Source organism: Cibotium barometz, chromosome 18 (genome assembly GCF_041138505.1).
Source record: "Cibotium barometz isolate CiBa-2024 chromosome 18, ASM4113850v1, whole genome shotgun sequence".
NCBI lineage: Eukaryota > Viridiplantae > Streptophyta > Polypodiopsida > Cyatheales > Cibotiaceae > Cibotium > Cibotium barometz.
The window spans coordinates 46,323,610-46,339,872 of NC_141063.1; the positions used below are offsets into that span (position 1 = coordinate 46,323,610).

Sequence of the window (16,263 nt, forward strand, 5' to 3'; positions counted from 1 at the left end):
ATGCTGCTAAAACTGCCTGGAAATACCTGAGTCACCCCTGACGTGCCTCTGGAAACCTTTCACCTACCATCTCCGTCGTACCTGAAGCTCTGAACCTCCTGAGGCGATGTTGGAGCAAACTTCCGTCTTCTGTGGAAGACAAACCCCCTGCTGCCAGTTGAAGCCCAAAACTTATGTCCTCCTTTGATGATGGATGTCATTCTTTCCCAGAGAGTTCATGGGCAAACATGTATGCCTTGCAGATGCAAGACTGACTGCTAAGATGACTACTATGCAAGCCATGTGCAACCCTATATGCTGTGCAAGAATGCAGATGGATGGGTTACTAATGCATACCTAAGGGAAAATCCCTAAGGGTGGCTTGCAAAATTCTGAGAACTGGGTTTAACTGTGCGGAAGCGATAAAAATGATATTTGACTGAATGACTGATGAACTGATCATGCTCTAAGGCTGGTTACCCTGTAACGCTCTGATACCAATGTGACATGTAAAGGTCTTCGACCGTAGTAATCACAACCTTAGTCTAACTAAACTGCACTTAATGATGTTTAAGAGATAGACAAATATGTGTCAATGCAATGCAGCTATATTAGATGATGAATGCGGTTACAATGAGATCCAAATGGATCTATACTGCTGAATATGCTGCCTATATGCTGAATATGCTGAATGAACTGCTGTCCACTATCTTTCCCTTGTCTCCTGGGAAGGAAACGCTGAAGGGATGCTTTGGAACACGCATGATGATCCAGATGAGAATGTGCTTGGAATGGCTGAATGGAGAGGCGCCTATATATATATGGGTGAGGGGGCTGGTCGGCCAGCTTGGCTGCAGTCGGCCAGTACTTGAAATGCTCATAAATACCATAAATACCATAAATGGTATATAATGCCAGTCGGCTGAAGTAATCATGCTGTCGGCTGCCTCCACCATGTCCCAATGCTTGCCTAGATGACTAATGTGATGCAACCATGCTGAATCCAACTCATACCATGACCATAAAATGCCTGATGATGTCTATGATGCTAAAATGATGCCATGTCACTGTACACCTGAATGGTGTGCACGTGACAAGAGTGCAAGAGAGAGAGAGATATGGAGCAACTATGCTGAATATACTGAAGCAAAACAGTCCCAAGAAAGAGACAAGCAGTCTCATAAGTGAGGGAGCAAAAGATATACAAGACAAGATGAAAAGGTGAGAGGCCAGCCCACCTATTTATAGGTTGGTAGTGCTGGCCGACTGGAGCTGAATAAGCTGGCCAACTGGAGCTGAATAGCTGGCCGACTGGGAAAATACCATACGGGCTGGGAAAAATCCTAGAAAAATATGTAAAATAGGGGTTGTTAGCCCACAATCAAGGGCCATGCAAACGGGACCAAAAGGACACCAGAAATGGGCAGAAACTGTGGATGAATGTGCTAACACCAGGAAGGTCTAGGGATTGTGGAAATCAAGTCTACTGATGTTGGGGGATTGTAGAGGACGTTGGAGGATCAATTCTGGACCGGGAAAGCCATCAGAATTCGGAGACAGGTAATAGTGAGAATTTGACTTATCTTTGGCAGTTTGAGTGAGTTAATTGTCAGCCAGTGGTCAGCGGAAGGCAGCTACCTGGTTTCGAGTGGTTTAAAGACTAGGATTTGGAGCTATCTGATGGTGGAGGACACTTTGGGACTCTGGAGAGCAGATTTCTGATAGGATACAAATAGAAAACTTCAGAGGCAGAATCTGAGCACTTCTGCATCAGTTGGAGATGAGTTTAGTCAGCTTGATGTCAGCTATGGTCAGGAGAGGCTGTTAGTGGTAGATCAGAGTCATTGGAAGTAGGAGGTGACCTTAGAGGACAACTTGAGTCAGCTACTGGATTAATTAGGGAGGCTGGGAGGGTATTGAAGTATCCAATTGGGGCAACTGAGGACCAGGGGATGTTAGCTGGGTGTGCTGGTGCCATCTAGTGATGTTTCTGCTCGGCTGTGGTGCTTGTGATAGTCTCCTCTCACGGTGGTGTGCTTTGGACGGAGCTATAGAGGTAGTATCTCTTGAAGCCATCAACAGAACAATAGAATAGACCAACACTTCAAATACCAGACAGATCATGATGACACAATGGAAGAACCATATAAAATATAAAAACATTGCACTCAACCGGAACGGCCGGCCCCCCGTACGAACTTCTTTATTCACACAGAACCTTTTACAAGACACCAAGGTGCGGGTGCAAACAACATTGGATTTTCCACAAAGCATTAGCACATCTCTTGCCGAGATCTCAGTCTAGAGCCAAGATACAAACATCTTTAGAAGCTGTCCAAAACTGTCCCAAAAACAGTCCCCAAAATGTTGAAGAAGGTTAAATGGAGGCGCCTGGGCTAAAAGCCTTGATCTAGGAGCCTTTTACTAATGGTAGGAGCATGCTTTCCAATGTGTTGAGTTGCACAGCGCCTTGAGGGAGAATCTGGTGAACTAGAAATGGTCCTTCCAAGAGCCAGGACCAGCCTCTTTGCCCGTTTCAAATAATGAGCTTGGTACACTGGTACCAATTGACCTTCTTGGAACCGGGGCTTCCGCATATGTCAATCATGCCATGCCTTCCTTTGGTTTTGTTCGATCCAAAGCTGGTTTGCCAATGCTCGGGTTTCATCCAAGATGGTCAGACGGAGAATAGAGGCACTGTGAGCAGTATCATCTTGGCGGGTAGTCGCTACCCGGTACGACCCATGGTTAAATTCGAATGGCAAGATGGCCTCCAGACTGTGAACCAACTGAAAGGGACTGTGGCGTGTTGTGGCTTTGAAGGCAGTTCTGTAAGCCCACAAAGTGCTGAGGAGAGCCTCTGGCCAGTGACTTGGATGTTGATAGCACATCTTGCGGAGTAAGTGGCAGAGCATTTTGTTGGTGCTTTCAGCCTGCCCATTTGACTAGGGTCAATAAGCACACGACTTTCGATGGAAGCTCTTATACTTGCTTAGTAAAGTGGTGATGACTTCATTGACGAAGTGGGGGCGTCTATCACTGGTGATTTCCAAGGAGCAGCCAAAGCGGACAAAGATGTGCTTGTATTAGAACGGAACCACTGTGTTAGCCGTGCAATCCTTGGTGGCTTGGGCTTCACCCAAATTGTCGAGTAATCTGTGGTGCGACGAGAATGTAGTTGCACTAGCTTGGGTGTGCCACAGGATCGATGGGCCCCACCAAATCAATGTCCTTCTTCTTGAATGGGGCCATGCGAGAGAGATAGATCGATGGGTGGGTTTGTTCCCGCACCGTTGGCAAGTGTCACAAGATTTGGTGAATTGAATGGAATCTTTGAACATTGCCGGCCACCAGAAGCCGAGAGGGTACCCAAGATGTGTCCTGGATAGTGACCACCACCAGGACCACGTGGGCATATTCTACCAAGTGGGGCACTTCGTGAGGGCTGATGCACCTCCATAAAACACCATCATGACCAGATTTGTAGAGTTGGCCAGCTATACCAATCCGGGGCGGCATCAATTTTAAAAAGAACACTGTCAGGAAGGTCATCATCAATATTTTTTTTTTCCCGAGAAAAGATCCTTTCATTAGTTATATAAAAAATGCCCGTAGGGCTACAAAAGACCCTCTCCTGCTCATAAGAAAACAGAGCAGAGATCCAAGCAAAGCAGCTAGGGAGACTCTCCCTAGGTGCAGAAAAATACAAATATCAATACGAAGAACTGAGGGGCTACATCATACAATAGGAGGGGGGAAAAGCCAAACAGGTGGCCTGTAGTGCCAGCGGGGGGAACCCGCGTGTAGGGTATAGAAGGGGCTGCTGCGCCAAGTGGTGTGAAAGGCCTGGCGCCGCAAGATCGCCTCATCCGAGTCGCCCCGGATGCGGTCATACTGTCCTCGCAGGGTGTGGATCAACTCCTGCCAAATCCCTCGAACAGTCTCTGCTGGTGGCTCCAGTCTCCCCTCAAAGGCCCTGAAACACCGGGCTCTCCAGGTGAACCAGATGGTGAGGCTGCTGAGGAGCTCCCATCGTAGATCCCTCTCTTGTGTCCAGCCGGCGGACGAGAAATCCGGTGAAGGAACGAGGCGAGGCTGGCCCCTAATGAATCTGATGGCCTGGCTGTCCTGCTCCGTCTCGTAGCCCATAGCAGGCCCTGACGAAGTCGACCAAGCAGCGGCACCCCACGTATACATGCCCTCTGGAGAGAGGGGGGCCAGAATGCGCAGCATCCGCAGCCAAATCTGCTACGCCGCTTGAGGACAGTCCCATAGGCAATGTCTCTGTGTCTCCAAAGGGTGGCCGCATCGGACGCAGGCCGCCGGAAGACCGCTGTAGACAAGCCAGGTGCCAACTGCAGAGCCCCCGTGGGCGACCAGCCACTGGAAAGTCGAGATCCTGTGTGCTTGTCGACTAGCCCAGAGCATGGTCCAAAAATCCTCCAGGAACTCCTGTGAGAGTCCCTGTAGCTGCCAATGCTCCGATGCAGCTGGAGAGACCATCCTCCTCGCCGTCAAAATATGTCTCCCCAACCGAACAGTGTACTGGAAAAAGGTGATCTCTGTGGCCTCGAGGGATGCATAAGGATCATGCCACTCGTACTCGCCAGCGTCCCACTGGAGCCGGGCCAAGGGGCGCGCTGCATATGCCCATATGCGCCAATCCGAGTCCACATCTGTAGGGTCTGGATCAATATGCCACTTCCAGGAAGCGGCGGCCACTACCCGTATCCTCTGAAAGATGCACTCTGCAACCAAAGGCGATTCCGCCTCCACTCTCTGAAGTCTGCCCTCATCCTGGATCCAATAGTAGAGGCATCTACCATCCTCAGTGCAAGCTCTGACAGCAATCAGGATCTCCAACTGTGTAAAGGCTCCCATCCACCGTGGGGCCACTGGCTCGAGAGGCGTGAACCACTCCTCTGTGAGTGCCTCCTGAATGTCATCCCTCATAATCAGCCCCCCTCTGAAGTGACTCAGCCTCTCCACCTGGATCTCGTCTGGGAGACCTGCAGAAGGCCTGCCAGTCTCCAAAACTACGTACTGGGCCTCCTACCAATGGTCCCCAGGCTGGACGAGGCCGAGAACCCAGCATATGACCCTGCTCTGTGCGTACCGCTGGGCTCCAGATGAGCGGCTGTCTGGCCCGCTCCTCATCACAAGAAGGAGGTCTCTGAGAGAGTCCCGGTCTCAGCAACTCCCAAGCTTGCAGGATGCTCAAGGCAAATCTGTCCTCCCATCGTCTACTGAGGCCTGTCCTCCTCATCTCTATGAAGATCCATCGTATCTCTGGTGCCCAAGTGCCCCCTGCTGGGGGAGCCCAAGCCTGTAGCCGCCGCTGAAAAAGAAGCTCTTTCCAAGGCTCAGCGCGCGCCTGGAAGCAGCCCTCGAACAATAAGCTTCCCCAATAAGGCTCTACTCTGATCAACTGGATCTATAATGCCCAAGCCCCCCTGGGCTAGCGGAAGTGTAAAAACTGCTCAAGCAACCTTAGCCCGGGCGGCTGGCTGACCATCCCGCCCAGACCAAAGAAAGTTCCTGTTCAACCTCTGTACCTGGCTGATGCAAGAGCTCGAGAAGATCCAGCAAGACGTGATGTACCACATGGTCGCTAAAAGCACCTGATTTGCCACCACCACCCTCCCAGCCAAGGATAGCCGAGCTGTACTCCAATACAAAAGCTTCTTCCGGATGCTCAGAAGAAGCGGGGAAATCTGCTGCTCAGGTGACAAATCTAGTCCAATCTGGCATTCCAAATACCTCACTGCTGTGCGAGGAGGAATCCATCTAAAACCCGGGTCTAGGCTCCATGCCGGAGTGGGAGCGCTACTGATCCAAAAGGCCACTGTCTTGCGCCAATTAATCAATGCTCCCGAAGCTGCACTAAAAACCTGAAGCGACTGCTCTGCCCGCTGAAGATTGGCCTCCTGGCCATGCAAAAATAAACCCGTGTCATTAGCAAACTCAGCATCGAGCAGGTCCTCCCCTCGGACTGGGAGCTGGAGTCCTCTCAAACCAACCTCCTCTGCCGTCAGATACATGCTCATAGTCTCAGCAAAGAAGAGAAAAAGAAACGGGGCGAGAGGACACCCTTGACGGACTGATCTGGTCAACTCAAACTCGGCCCCCGTCCTCCTGCCATCAGCACCTGGCTACGAGCTGTGGAATATAGAGCCGCCACTCTCGAATCCAAACTGGCTCAAAGCCCAGGCGAAGCATAGTGCCCTCTAAGAAACCCCAATCGACTCTATCGTATGCCTTCTCAAAATCGAGAAGCATCACGACCAGGTCCTCACCGAGAAATCTAGCTCGGGCCGTCGCCTCCCAGAAGGTGAAAATGTTGTCAAGGATATTGCGCTCCTTGACGAATCCTGTCTGGGTAGCATGAATCAACTCCCCCAGGAAGGGTTGGATCCTCAAACTCAAGGCCTTTGCTAAGACCTTGTAGACAGTATTGAGGATCGTAATAGGTCTCCAATGCCGAATATCATCTAATACTCCCTCCCCCTTGGGGATAAGAAAGATCAAGCCCTCTGAAAAGCTCTGTGGCATCACCCCAGTGTCCAAAACATACTGAAAGCCCCTGCGGAGGCCTGGCCCCAAAAGGTCCCAATAGCGCATAAAAAAGGCAGGCGTCAATCCGTCCTCCCCAGGGCAACTATGGCGCGGAAGGACCCTCAAGGCCTCAGCAAGCTCAACCTCTGAAAGAGGCTCACCCAGAACTGTGCGCATACGATCTGTGACCCTCCTCTACACATGGGCCCACACAGTCTGTCTGCAAGCATCCCGAGCCTCAGTGGCTGGCTCCGCTGAAAGCAGGTCTCTATAGAACTCAGTGGCAATGGCTTTGATATCCCCCCCGATTGCCCGCCCACAGATGCGGCTTGGCAAGCAGGTCTCCAGCGTGCAAAAAAGAGCTGAGCTCGATGAGTCCCTGGGCACACTGGCCTGCTGCATCCTGGTCTGAGCTCTGGCTGTCATGCCAAATCCTCTCAATGTCCTCAGCGAGACTAGGATTTGTAAGTACCCTCTCTGGGATCCTCAACTGCAAGCTCGTCTCCCGTGTCCTCTCCTCAAGTGTCAAAATAACTGGCGCATGGTCTGAAAAAGAGGTGCCAGCGAGAATGCCGACGGAGCCCCCTCGCTCCCCTAACCTGTCGCCCACATAGAAGCGGTCAATCCGTGATAGATTAGTCCCTCCTTGCCGGCGATCCGACCGAGAGAAACTAAGACTGTCCTGAGAGCGGGAGAAAGCCTCATGCTGCCATGCATCAGTGATCCTCCTTGTTATGCAAAATCGCTCCCACGCTGCAAGCTCCGTGCCGTGCACTGTAACATGACTGCCTCCCAGGGTCCTCAAGCATGTTGAAGTCTCCCCCGACACACCAATGTGCGGCCTCAGGCAATGCATCCGTAACCTGGGTCCATAACTCTGCTCTGGCACTAGCATGGTTGGGCGCATAGACATTGAGCACGCCAAAGAGCTCATCATGTATGCTCAGAATGACATACTGTGCTCTACCAGGCATAATGATCCCGCTATCCACAATGGCCTGCCGCGTGCCCACCCAAGGGGCCAAAGCCTGCAGACCAAAAGGTGTCCCATCTACCAGGCATCACCGAACCATATCTCCGGATCCTGCTCTCACCCAAATGGTGCTCCTGCATCATCAGAATATCAATACTGCACCCAACCAGGCATCTCTGAAGCTTCTGCCTCAAGCAACCACGATAACGTATATAGTGTGCGCCGCCAAGGCCGTGTACATTCCATGAGATGATCCTCATGGATGACCTGCTGAGGTGGAGGCTGTCTCAGCCATACGGCGGGCCTTCGCAAGCGGCTTGGATGGAGAATAGTCCGCATCCGAGCGACTACGAATCTGCCCACCCGGTGTGCTGCAAGCATCTCGGATCAGGCGCCAGTTGTTGCTGTGTCCCATGGCGACTGCCTTCTGCTCAGACAGAGCAACCTCGTGCATGCATACATATCCAGGGTCGCGTGCTAAGTCTGCCACTATGCGAACCACCAAATGTCGAATCCCGGAGGCATCCACACTCCCGGTATCAAAGAAAAAATGAGCCAACTCCCATAGTCGGCCTATCACGCCTGTCACCTCCAGATCGCTCACATGATGAGAAAACTCAACTGCCTGAGTCTTCAAAATGCTAAGAGCGAGATCCAGAGTCCACTCCCGGTCGCTAGGGCCACAGAGAGGGAATGAGAAGGCCACCGTTGAATCAAGTGCCTCCTCCCCTCGGGCCGGAGGTATCACTACATGAACTCTGATGGGTGCTGGCTCATGGGGGCCCTCCGCCCCAAAAAGCCGTGTGAAGGAGTAATCAAAAGCCTCCGAGCGTTGTCTAGTGTCGAGACGACTTAGCCGACTGCGGATAGAGGATATCCGTGAAGCCCGAATCGGCATGGTAGGTCTCCTCTGCGGTGCTCGAGCAAGGTCGGTGCTCAGTGTCCGCCGGACTGCAGGTGAGCGCCAGGGAACTGCCAGGGCCTCCCGGGGAGATGAGGCGAGCGGGGGGGGGGGGAGGGGGGGGAGAAGGGGGTGGAGAAGGAGCCGCTGCCAAAACCGGAGCGGGAACGGGAGGATGCGAAGGTGGATGCGAGGCGAGAGGGGGGGACGGGGGCGAAGGAGGGGGTGCTGGCATCTCCTGGTCCTCAGTCGGCGCTAGGGTCTCCTCCTGGAGGGGAGCAAAGCTGTTCCTCACGGGAACCCAGTGATGCTGAGACTGTGGCTGCTGCTGCATCGGTCTCTGGGCGTGCTGCTGTGGCTGTCTCCCTCGACGGCGCCCCTGTCCAGGCTGCCACTCCGAGGTCTTTGTGGGCTGAGCAGGTGTCCCGGAGGCTGCTTGCCGAGCCGCATCTGTGGGCGGGCCATCGGGGGCCAGCTGCTGCGGTGAAGGTCGGGGTCTCCTGCGAGGGCAGGCCTTGGCCATGTGGCCGACCTGCCTGCAGATAAAGAATTGGTTCGGGAGCCCTGAAAACCCCACTCTCTGATCAATCCATCCCCCCCCTATCCTAGGTAGCTGAATGACCTTTGGAAGGGAGGAGATGTCAGGAACCAAAACTCTGACCGAAGGTAGCTTAGCTGCTCTAGCCACCACTGAAGCTGCTGTGGCGCCAGTCTCAAGCACCGAGCCCACCAATGCTCCTAGCCTAGAAAGGAGCGGAAGGTACTCACGGCGGAGTCCAGGGAAGCAAACTGTAACATGGGAAAGGCGCTCTCCCTGCTCGGCCGCTGCTGGGTCAAAGCCATGCTGCCAAGGTCTGAAGAATGCCCGAGCGCCCCCGATGTGAAGGGGACTCATGGCTAGGACCTGGGCCACACTCTGGGCTGTCTCGAACTCAATTTGGTAAGTGTCCACGGCCCAGTAGCTAAACGTCCAGGATCTTGCCCACGAAAGCCTGATGGGGGTATCCTCAGGGGCGGGCCAGGGGCTGCGGAAGAGTCCCTTTGAGGTGTGGCGGGAGGAGCCTCCATCAAAGTCTGAAGCTATGTCGAAGGCGGAGCGAATACGGAGAGTCCTGCAAGAGCCGAGCCGCACACAAATGGCGGAGGGGGAAGGTGGAAGGCAAAAAAAACCCAAGGGGACGGAAAAAAACAGAAAGAAGGGGAGGGGGGGGCAAGGCGGCGGCGAAGAAAAAAAACCCGGGGCGGGGGGGGGGGGCAGCGCGAAAGGGTGAGAGGGCGGAGGGGGGCGGGGCGCTGAAGAAGGGAGGGGGGCGCGATGGAGAGGAGCAGGGGGCGGGCGCTACAGCGCTGGGGCGGTGGGCGCAAGAGAACCAGGCGGGGGGGGGGGGGGGGGGGAGCAAGCACGAGGGCGGCAGAAACAAAGGGCAGGCGGGGGGCGGGGGGGGGGGGGGGGGGGGGCGGAGAGACGCGTGGGCGGGAAGGGGGGAGGGCGTGCAGGCAGCAGCGCGAGCAGGGGGGGAGCGGGAGCTTCAGCGAGCGATTGGTCATCATCAATACTGGTTGCACGCTCCCCAATGTTGATGCGGGAGAGGTGGTCTGCCATGACATGATGTTTGCCCGGGCAAAGGAGGATCTCAAAATTGAATTTTTGGAATAGCAGCCTGCCACTTGAGGTTTGTTGAGAAGATATGTCAGGGCATGGTGATCCGAGATGACAATGAAGTGGGAGCCCAAGAGATAGTGTCGGAACTTTTGGCATGCATAGACTATGGCCAAGCCTTCCCACTCAGTGGTGTTGTAGTTTTGTTGAGTTGGTGTGAGGAGGCAGCTGGCATAGTAGATTGGTGTGTCCATCTTGTATTCCACACTAAGTTGAGTGACACTGGACCAACAACAGTGAGACTTGCATGGACCAACAACAGTGAGACTTGCATCTGTATGGACGTGGAAGATGAGCATCCAGTCGAGTGGGATGAGGCACTTTTTAAGGTATGAGAAGGGAGTAGAAGTAGGGTGAGACCACTGGTGGAAGATTGGGGATAGCTTGACTAGGCGAGTCAGTGGAAGGGCCACATTGGCATACATATCGATAAAGCGACGATGATAGCTGGTGTGTCCAACAAAGACTTCTGTTCCTTTGGGGCTGATGGGGTGTGGTAGGCAAACAATGTCAACAGTTTTATCAGGATCGGTGTAGCCAAACCTTTGGAAGAAATGATGTGACCTAGGAGTGTGCCCTGGACCACGAAGAAATGACACTTAATGAGGCATAGCCGAGACGAGTGGCACTTGGCAAAAACTAGAGCTAACTGAGCAAGATGTTATGAGAAGGCTTCTATCTGGGAGACAAGGTGAGTGCTTGTGAAGTTAGAAAAATCATCTATGAAAGTGCGGAGAAAGCTGAGGAGGTATTCCCTGAAGATATTGGTGACGATTTGTTTGGAAGGTAGCCGTAGCATTGCACAGCCCAAAGGGCATCTTGTTGTAGATGCAGGTACCCCATTGGGTGACGAAGGCTATCTTGGGGTGGTCGTCTGGGTGGATGGCGACCTGGTTGTACCCACTAAATCCGTCCATCAAGCTGTATAGGGCATGCCTGGTAACTTCCTCTAAAACCCGATCCATGAATGGGAGTGGGAATCTGTCCTTGATGGTTGCTTTGTTGAGGGACTAGAAATCCACATAGACACAGATTTTGTTGGTCTTATTCTTGGGGGAGATGACCATGGGGGAGCCATTTGGAGTGTTCCACCGGGGAGATGATGTGGGCTTCCTCTATCTTTTCCATCTCCATTTTGATTGCCTCCGCATATTTTGGGTTGAGCTTGTAGGCCCACCCCCGAATGGGTCGAGTTCCTTCGTGGAGTGGTATGGTGTGAACACCAATGTCGGCTAGAACACCATCCAAGTCCTTGTATGTCTCGGCAAAGACATCCTTATAAGATTGGAAGAAGGCGGCGGCTTGCTCAAGTAGGGTTGGTGGTGCCACAGCCAAGAGGCTAACAGGATGGGAGGAGGCTCCTCTGTAGTGCCGAGGTTGAATTTCTGGATGGGGTCTTAGCAAGAGGGAAGGGAGAGGGGTTCCCCTGTCTCAACTGCTTTGGACAACAGAGTGGGATTGTGTGCCGGCTGGTGATAAATTGGGATGGTGCTGTAGTGTTCTTCCATCCAAGACTTAGGACACTCCCCTAAGGGGGAAGGCTGGTTCTTCCATGGACACCTGTGTTGATTCTCTGTGTTGGTGCAGTGGGGGATTGATCGGGCCTGTGTTTGGGTTCCTGTCGACCTTACTTGAGAGGGGTCTGACCATCCTGCACCATTTGTAGCAGTCTATTTCGTGTTTCCCTAGGCCTACAGCCTCATAGTGCTCCAAGGGAGGGTTGGTGAGGGGCCTACTCATTGGTCGACCATGGCTTAAAAGTACAGGTGTACTGCATGACTGGGGTTCTAACCGTTTGTGGATTCCCCAACAGCACGGTCCAAAGAGCTGAAATTGGAGGAAGGTCTGGACCAAAGTATCCATGGTGCCACAGTAGCCTCCACTTCGTCTCCCACCTCTCAGAGAACCACATCTTGGCCCATGCCTGAAAAAGGCCTTGTCCCCCATGGTGATGAATTGGAACTACTTGACTGGCTCCAAGCAGCAGAAGGCTTGATATCCTACATGGTGGACATCACGGAGGTGCCAAACGAGCCGGATCACCGCAAAGTCAAGTAAGAATGGGATCTTCTTGATTACTAGAGGGACACCTTCCACTAGGCCGATGGGGGTCACCTCCCGTTGGTCGGCCGTCCAAACACAGAAGTTGGTTGGTCTTGTTACTTTGAGACCTACTGGCATTAGGTTTACCCCTGAGCCACCATCAACAATTCCCCTGGGAAGTGGGGTACCATGAATCTCCATAGAGAGGCGGGGGCTCCGGTAGTCAGTAAGGGAGGGCTTGGTGTGGCTGAACCCATGCAACCGGCAACGCGTGACGTTGTAGGGAGTGGAAACCCACCGTACTGCCCACTGCTAGAATTGGGTAGTGTACCGTCGAGCTTCTCCAGTAGTGCACTGCGGCATCATGGGGGCTACTGCCATAGTGGCTAGTGCCGGAGGAGTGGGAATGAGCGGTGGAAGGTAGGTCACCTGAGTAGTAGGTTGGCGGTGAGGGGCTTTTGCTGATCAAGTTGACGGAACCTCTTCAGATAGCAACAATCTTTGTCTTCATGTCCTCCCTTTTTGCAGAAGGAGCACCTGAGCCGTTATCCGAGACAACGGACGTCAACAGCGAAATCCCGACGTGCATGTCCCCCATCAGGTCTTTGGGCATTGCTGGACAGTGTGTCCCAGTGACTGGCATATGGCACACCACAGCCCCTTCTTGGCTTATTGTTGTGTCTTCAGTTCCTCAATCTCCTTTCTGAGTTGGAGTAGAGTACTTTCCTCACTTTGAGACTTTTGGCTCACTCTGAGTGCCTCCTGCTCCTGCTCTTCAGCTGAGCCACCGGGTTATCCAGTGGTGTCGTTGTTGGGTGTACAGAGCCCACATCACGCTCAAACATGAGTCGTGCATTTTCTAGTTGGGAGGCTAGCTCCTGGAAATCCAACAAGGTAGTTGGCGGGGGCTGAATCTCCCGAATCTTCTGTTGGGTGATCTTGAGCAAGGCGCGTGTCACCCATTGGCGCACCATGAAGTCGCCAGGGTAAGTTGGTAGGCGGGTCACTAGCACTGTGGTCCAGATTGGTTGAGATTTACCCCTTGCTTGGTTTGAAATCTCCCTTCTTGTAAATTTTTTTCATACTTAATAGAAGTCTCTTTTCAAGGGAAAAAAAATGTGTTTTACAATCAATAAAGATGCGGGCAAACTTTGTTGGAAATTGGAATAATCCTGTGAGGATCAAAAAAGGGTTTGTAATGCCACATATGATGTCGTGTGATGATGCAGTACATGACAGCATGCCATAGCTTAGGAGGTCAGATAGTGGGAATCATGTCAGGCATGGCACATAATAAGCATCACTTCCAATTACCCATCTATACCTCAAATCTTTCAAGGACAATGTAAGAGGATATAATGTGGTGTGTTTACAAGTGAACACTCACAAGACGTAGGATGTTTCACAGTACAAAACTTCAAAACTCAAATTGCATAATAACAAAGATAGAGAAGAATATTGAATAACAAAGAGAAGAATATCGTATTACTGAAGCGATACAATAGATGGAAAAGGCCCACACCCATGTGCTCGTGTGGAGGGAGCTTCAATAGCTGATCTAGAATTCCTAAGACGGAGATTGTATGCTAGTAGAAGTTAGGGAGTAAACTCACAGTGATGATTGATGAACTGTGAAGAGAAGGGGTTGGCCGTGTATCTACTATACAGGCGTGTATATGCGGGGCGGCCATGACATGACCGCGTTGGTCCGTGGTCATAGTTGGTTTCACTGTCCATCATGGTGTAGACTTATATAAAGTTGTACTAGAGAGTGCTACGCAAGTTTCCCACCTCCCACGGCCATCCGGGCTCACCTTTGGGCCCCGTTCGCCCCCCCCCCCCCAAATGTCTGGACATGGTGCCCAAGTGTAAAGTCTACCTACTCTATGTGTGGACCATTAGGTCTAGTGTAGCATGTGGCCTATTTGGTAGTGTGCATAATCGAATCGTCCAAGAGTAAAGTCTATCTACTCCATGTGTGGACCGTGTGAACTGTTATGGGATAATGGTCCAGTGTAGTATGTGGCCTATTTGGTAGCATGCCAAATCTAATCCAAGCTAGCTATAAACCATTTGGCCTCCTAGGCCAACATCCTGTGTGAATATGGGGATGCCACAGATGGTCTTCTCAACCATGGCTACTCATAATGGGGGCCGTACAAACGTGAGCTAGCTGGTGCATGGACAATACAATATGAGGGTGGAGGAGCATTGATATCCCCACCAGACAATTGCTCTTGTATATAGGAAGTGCGCACATTGGTAAGTCATCCTAAGATGTAGAAACATGGCTGGACATCATGGTACGATGCTGCACATCACTGGCTTCATTCATATGATGGCCATGCATGCATTCCCACATGCAGACACATCCATAGTGGCACCAAACTAATGTGTAAAGTTTTGTTATACAGAATCTAGAGGCTAGAGCTGAATTCTATTACCACTATGTTGATATCCACCATCGATTTTTCTTTGGTTTTCAAAACACTTTTACCTTAAAATTGCCTCTGTATTTCCCAGGTCTCTGCAGGAAAAGCCTTCACTTTGATAATGCAGGATCAGGATGTGCCAAAAGATGTGAGGCTTCACTGTAAATCTGAATTATTTGCTTGGAATTGTGTATACACAATTGATCACTGAAAAGTTGCATGATATCATGGACATGGTTTGCAGATGGCAACTTGGCTGCTGCCTATGACATTACGCATGGTCAATCTGATTCAAATCTATGAAGTTTTGCAAGCATGGATTGAAGTGCTCTGCATTTTAGTTCCAAAGCTTCCTTTAAAAGTAAATCCATCTCATACTTAATAGAAGTCTCGTTTCTGGGGAAAAAAAAAAGTAAATCCATCTCTTTCATTCAATGTAAAAAGTCTTCTTCTTCAATGCAATGAAGCCTCAAAGGACCACTGAAATTCCAATTTTTAAATGGTAGGCTGTTGGGACGAGCTTTTAAGTAGATAGATGCAGCTGAAGCTGCAGCTGGGATCTAAGGGGAAAGGAACTTCAGGGTTGACAGATGCAGCCACTCCTGTAGGAAAAGCCTTTGCTAAGGGTAAGTGAGATGCTAGATTAGGGTGCACATTACATGGCAATGGTGGGGACATGGGAAGCAATGCATTTGCCATTGCCCTCGTTTCAGCCGCCCTCCAACTTCCCCCTAAGCCTTCCTGCCCTGTTGCGCAAGCCTGCTCCCGCCTTCTGCCTCAGCGCACCCCCTCCCCCCCTGCCTCCAGCACACCCCCTTCCTCTTATGCACCCCCCGCCTGCCCCCTTTCCCGCCTTTTGGCCCTTCCCGACCTGCCCGTGGCTGCCCTTCGCCTGCCGGGCCCGCTGCTTCCCCGCCATTTTGGGAGTGCCTGCTCCTTCAACCCCTCTCTTTTCAGTGTTGTCTGCCGCCTCCCCCTTTCTCCATTGTCCAAGGCTGCCCCCTCTTTTTCCTCTTTGCCTTTGCCCAAGCCCTATCCCCTTAAGTCTGTCTCTCCTTCGATAGGTTTCTTGTCAGCTTTTGGGAAGTTTGTTTCTTTGATGAATGTCAGCGCTTGTCTTCATCCCATCAGGAGGACTCCATGGCAATTGCTCCGTCATCCCGAGGAGGCCGCTGCCCTTTGCCATTTTTCAGAAGCGGACCTCCAGCTCTTGACCTCTCCTAGAACATGGACAGATTTGAGACTTACTCCAGGCAGCCCTCATTGGCGAGCATGAAAAAGTAACCTACATTCATTTTCTTGGGCATGGCTACTCCCAGGTGGAGTTTGATTCACCCGAGACGATGTGTGATCGTGCAGATTCCCATCGTGATACGCAACGCTTTGGTGTTTTTTCTCGATGGCACCATTGTTTCGACCATCCCCCTCACAAGTGCTTCTGACTTCCCCATAACAGTTTGCTTCCTTTTGCAGGTCTCTGAAAGGAGTATCACCCCCTCATTTGATCGATTGGGCAATCGATTGGACAGGTTCTGGGGAGACCCCACAGATTGCTGCTTTAGTTTTAGCCAGAGCAACAAGGATCCTCACCATTCAGGATTACATAGCCTCTCCAGAGGCTTTGCCCCAGTTCATTGCATCCTGAGCCTTGAGGGGGACCCTATTATGCAGAGGGTTGTGTATTTAGGCCTCCTTGGAAAGTGTTCCATTTGCAGACAGA

General features: G+C 51.9%; 1 protein-coding gene across 6 annotated transcripts in view; it reads left to right on the forward strand.

The window, feature by feature from the left end:
• LOC147629404 (uncharacterized) overlaps nucleotides 1-16,263 on the forward strand; it is a 305,268-nt gene that overhangs the window by 54,375 nt on the left and 234,630 nt on the right. For all 6 annotated transcript variants that reach the window (XM_086812666.1, XM_086812667.1, XM_086812670.1 and 3 more), the window contains 2 exons: nucleotides 14,635-14,691; nucleotides 14,788-14,904. In XM_086812666.1, the coding sequence (XP_086668792.1) occupies nucleotides 14,635-14,691; nucleotides 14,788-14,904 (174 nt within the window). The remainder of the gene's footprint in view (nucleotides 1-14,634; nucleotides 14,692-14,787; nucleotides 14,905-16,263) is intronic.